The sequence below is a fragment of the Grammomys surdaster genome, unplaced genomic scaffold (assembly GCF_004785775.1).
Source record: "Grammomys surdaster isolate TR1022 unplaced genomic scaffold, NIH_TR_1.0 125276, whole genome shotgun sequence".
In the NCBI taxonomy this organism is placed as follows: domain Eukaryota; kingdom Metazoa; phylum Chordata; class Mammalia; order Rodentia; family Muridae; genus Grammomys; species Grammomys surdaster.
In genome coordinates this window covers 46,100-51,414 of record NW_021620156.1, presented here as the reverse complement: position 1 = coordinate 51,414, position 5,315 = coordinate 46,100, and the positions used below count along the sequence as shown (strand labels likewise).

The window sequence follows — 5,315 nt, the reverse complement described above, 5'->3', positions numbered from 1 at the left end:
CGATTAAGACCATAAATCAGATGAATTATCAGAGTGTTGAAAAGAATGACCATGTATTTAATGTGTAGTTGAGTGGGTATTATATGACACTTTACTTGAGTATGGGTAACACAAATATTTACTTAGTCACACACTGTGAATCAAGGACAAACCAAAATAATAAACATCTGAAAAATCTAAATTAGTGAACCAATGAATGGGTTGGGTTATATACAAAAGAATTCATAATAAGTCACCCTTTGAAATAGAAAAATTTCAAAGACATTTCCTCTGGATAAAACATTGATTGGGTTAGTACAGAATACCCATTAAACAGGTGTGAAAGATGCAATTTAAGTGTGACTGAGGAAGAACTCAGAGGCCAAAACAACTTAAATTAAAATAGATTCTCTATCATTCTTCAAATAACCTTCTCTAGTTTACTCAATAATTAGCTCAAAAACATTAGCTTAATATTACAATACAAGAAATAATAAAATATTGTATACTGACTACATATATACATAAATATCTGTGTAATTTATATAATGCATGCAGATTGAGGCGAGGTTCCAGATCTCTACCAAAACTCATGAGGTCACACTTTATCCCACATAACATTAAATATACAGTCTTGCTCACTCTTAGTAGAGAAAGCAATGAGAACTTCATCCTAAAACACTATCTTGAAGGTAGACATGGTATTCACCTCTCAGTGACTTCGTGACTTTTTGAATCCAAAGGAGACACACATTAACAAATACAGGTTATAAACTTCCAACATTCTCTTCGACTCTATATTCAAACAAGTGCCTTGGATTAACAGATACCCAATACAGTTCCTTGGTTCACCTCTCCACTAGGAGTAGCAAACCTGCCAGGCAGACAATACAGGAGGTACTGGGGCGCATTTTACTCTACACTGTTGGATGTTAGACTAACAAGAATTTCAGAAGCTGGAGAACATAGCCTAAGATGGAAGACACAGTACTGATGAATTATGAGACAAGCTGAGGCTGGGAATGCAGAGGTTACTAAACTCTTGGGTGTCCATTGTGATGGAATCATGGATGAGCCTGGGGCTGGGAGAAAAGGGGGCCTCAAACTTAGTTCATCATTGAGTGTCACAAGTGCAGAGGATCCTTATGTGGGAGGCTTAGACAGCTCTATATGATGGATGCTTTTACCCACAGTTGTTGGTGATAAGAGACAGAATCCTTGTTTCCAAATAGTTTATTGATTATTCATTGTGGAGAATAGGAGGATAGGGCTTACTCAGGATATATCAGAGATTAAATATCTTTTGCAGGAAGGAATGACCAGGAAAGAACCCTTGTTGTCTAAAACCTCATTGACATGAAGATCTCTGTGCTATATTACTAGTAGTTACATTCTTCACATTATGGATCATTGTCACCTGTTCTGGGACAGGAAGAAAAAGAGACTGGTAGGGAGTAGAATAAACTCTAAACATTCTCATGACTTAGGGTATCAGGGTTTCTGAACCCACCTAACCTTCCCAGTTTTTGTCCAGTAACACAATTCCTCTTTCCCCAGAACACAATCTAAAATATATGCAGAGACTGTATGTTAACCTACTTAAGAGAGAAGGTGAATAGATTGTCAAGTGTTTTTGCATTATTTTATGGACTGCATTAGATTTAAACCTAAGATGAGTTTGACAAGAAGCTAGAAGTGAGATTATTTGAACTTCTTTGATATCTGTCCCGTGTAATTCCTTTTGTCATGAGTCATTCTTGAAAACACATTTCAACTCTTCTACTTCAATATCTAAAATGTTACAAAATTTTATTGTTTCCACACACAAGATTTTTATAAGGTCTGAGTCCTGGCTGTGATATAAAATAAATTTTATTCTTGCTCAGAATTGTTATGATGATACATCCTAAATTAGATCTATGGCTTTGGGGACAGGTCATTTGGCAAAGTCCTTGCTTTGAAAATTGAAGACTTGAAAAAATAGAGATGATTTGTAGTCATCTTATTGGGAAGGTTTTACTGTAGATACCTGTTGCATATTGGCTGCTCATCTAGCGTCCTCAATAATTTCCAGCCAGTGAGAGTAGTCGTTCCTAAAATTTGAATTGTTTGGCACATGAAGAATTCTAGGTGAGTTTATAATGAACTGTATAAACATAAGTGCAGAAATGTGAACATGCATTCTTACAAATACATAAACTTATATAAATATGAACAAAGGAAATATACTGTGTTATGATTTGGGCAATGGTGACATAAATCATACCTTTGTAAATATTTTATACACCTCATAATCAGTAAGAAAAGCTCTTTGAAAATCACACTGTGGAAAGTAATAGAAGAACTGGATTGACCAAAATTACATAGATTTTATGGCCTTCACTGAGCAATGTCTTCTTGTGACAGGGTGTACCTAGAAGGATAATTTACTTAAATGGGAAATCAACAGACAAAGAAATGTGCCAAAATAATGGTAATAGTATTACAGTTATAATTAAAAAGAGATCATCTACATAAATCATCTACATTTAAACAAATTCCAATATTTCTCCTAACTAGTTCTTATGCTTTGCTGCAAAATAAACCTCACCCTAAACATTCTGTATTACTTAGCTGAATTCTTTCCTATGAGAGAAGAAAACTGATGAAAGCAATGAACTATTTTCAATATACACTACACATCCCAATGCTCTCATCTTCATAATAAACACTTCCCCTCCCCTGCCTATCCTTAGTTCAATATCTGTGCAAGGTCATGAGTGTATATGATCCATTTCATAATCAATCTGAGGCATAATAATGCTCCATGATAACGTATAGAACTAAGTTTTACATGAGGGATGTTCAACAGAGAATCATTTTTCCTAGATTAACCTCAGAAATGGTACTCTTTTATGAAAGATGATATATGGGGATTTGAGTAAATGTTCTATAAGATGGAGCCACATCTGAGAAACAGTCATTGTTGAAATGTTGCAGGTGCTGACAAAATGGAAGTTAACTTCTCCATCCCTCAGAATGGATCAGAAATGGTGTTTTATGATTCTACCACCTCCAAAGTTATATGGATCTTCTTAGTTGTGGTACTCTCTATGATCTTTGTCCTTGGTGTACTAGGTAATGGGCTTGTGATTTATGTGGCTGGGTTCCAGATGATACATACTGTGACAACAATCTGTTATCTTAACTTGGCTTTGGCTGACTTCTCTTACATGGCAAGTCTACCATTTCAGATTACCTCAATTGTCATGAATGGAGAATGGCTTTTTGGTTGGTTCCTTTGCAAATTTGTTCACATGATTACAAACATAAACCTTTTTCTAAGTATCTTCCTGATTACTTTCATTGCCATGGATCGCTGCATTTGTGTCCTGCACCCAGTATGGGCTCAGAATCATCGAACTGTAAATGTGGCAAGGAAAGTGATTGTTGTAGCTTGGATACTTGTTCTGCTGCTTATATTTCCACATTCTGTCTTTGTGACTACAGTGAGAGATGAAAGAGGGAAAGTTCACTGTACAAGTAATTTTGAATCCTGGGTTGCAACCCCTGAGGAGCAGATAATGGTGTCCATGACTGTGAGTTTAATTTCTATAACCATCAATTTCATTATTGGCTTCATCATACCCATGATCTTCATTGTCATTTGTTATGGACTCATGGCTGCCAAGATAGGCAGAAGAGGCTTTGTGAATTCCAGTCGTCCCTTGCGTGTCCTCACTGCAGTAGCATTTTCTTTTTTTGTCTGCTGGTTCCCTTTTCAATTGATTTTTCTTTTAAGCAATATTGGGAACAAGAAGACACTGAATAATATTCATGTTTGGGTAAACCCAGCAAGTACTCTGGCCTCGTTCAACAGTTGTCTCAACCCAATACTCTATGTATTCCTAGGTCAGCAATTCAAAAAGAGACTAATTTATTCCCTATCAGCTAGTCTAGAAAGGGCCCTGAGGGAAGATTCAGGCCTTAACAGTGACAAAGTCAGAAACTTGTCTTCGCATAAGCAAAACTTCTAGGCATTGAAAGTGGAAGGAAATGTTTTCTATGCTACCCTACTCTCGCTTTCTCTCTCATCCTACTTTGAGTAAGATTTTTGAGTTTTAATCTAGAAGTATAGAAGAAATACTTCTTTGTCCTCTGATATGGAAGAAAAATAAAAATGAAAACAAATATCACTGTTGTTTTAGGATTGTTTTAACTGATTCCAGAGCATGGACTATTACTAAGGTGGCACAACAGTACAAGACACAAAACAAGACTATAGTTATTACATCAGTTGAGGTGGAAAATCTTCCCTATTGTGTGCAGGAGCAATCTTTAGGCAGAGGACCCATCATAGATTTTATATATAAGAGTTCAACATGGTATCTGACTTCTATAACACATTGTTTACAATGATTTCTGGTTTTGAGTGTAGAGAAAATGTGGCAACCTATTTTAAACTTCTACTGTCCTGACTTGCCTACATTATAGACTATAAAATATAACTTCTAGTTAAAAACATTCCTTTATCCTTTAAGTTACATTTGTAAGGGTATTTTATATTTTCATAGCAGGAAAGACATCTCAAAGTAATTCGTATTGAGATCGTGTTTTTGCTGGGACAAATCTGTCCTTGGTGTGTTAAATATAGCTTTTATCCATTTCTAATGTTTTTGGAGGAAGGTTAAACCCTTTAGAAACATGTGATAGAAAAAATGAAAATCAATAAATGGTTTAAATGATGAGAGTAATAGAAAATAGATCAAATTAAAGTGAGGTAATACCATGAGTATAAGCACAGATATGGTGGGTAGATTTGAACACAATGAAGGCTACATGAAAACTCCATGCACACACATAACTTATAATAAAGTTGAAATATTTTAAAGGTATATTCTGTATATTTCTGTTCCTATAATCATAAGTATCTAAAGAAACATTTCTTACAGCAGAGTGGGATACTAATTGTTGATATGTTGCTTATTTGTGCTCCTGAAAACAGCCCAGGCTATTATTTTTGCCCTTATTTGTGCAGTATGATAACTTCTAATGGCTGAAGGCAACATAAATCGTTGTTGCAAGATACAGAAAAATCAATATGGACATGAACTGAAAATGACTTAACTCCTAGCTAGTTCTTGTAGATCCAGAGGATCCTATGGAGATTTTCAGGAGAAGAAAGATACCAACCACACTACTCTGAAGTGAGAACTAGGACGTCCATGGTCAAAATCTAGACAATATATGCCATTGCATGCTATAGTGCCATGGATATTCTAAGTTACAATCCACTCTCTAATTGATTATGAGGGCAATCTTATGGGAAGGAATCTGTGTATGATACTGTAAGCTCA

At 35.5% G+C, this 5,315-nt stretch overlaps 1 protein-coding gene across 1 annotated transcript; it reads left to right on the top strand.

Annotated features, from left to right (window-relative positions):
• The first annotated feature begins 2,969 nt into the window (after window positions 1-2,969).
• Window positions 2,970-3,995, top strand: LOC114637322 (formyl peptide receptor-related sequence 6). The gene has a single exon (XM_028785560.1). It carries the CDS (start codon window positions 2,970-2,972, stop codon window positions 3,993-3,995), a length of 1,026 nt encoding a protein of 341 aa, XP_028641393.1.
• The last annotated feature ends 1,320 nt before the right edge of the window (window positions 3,996-5,315 follow it).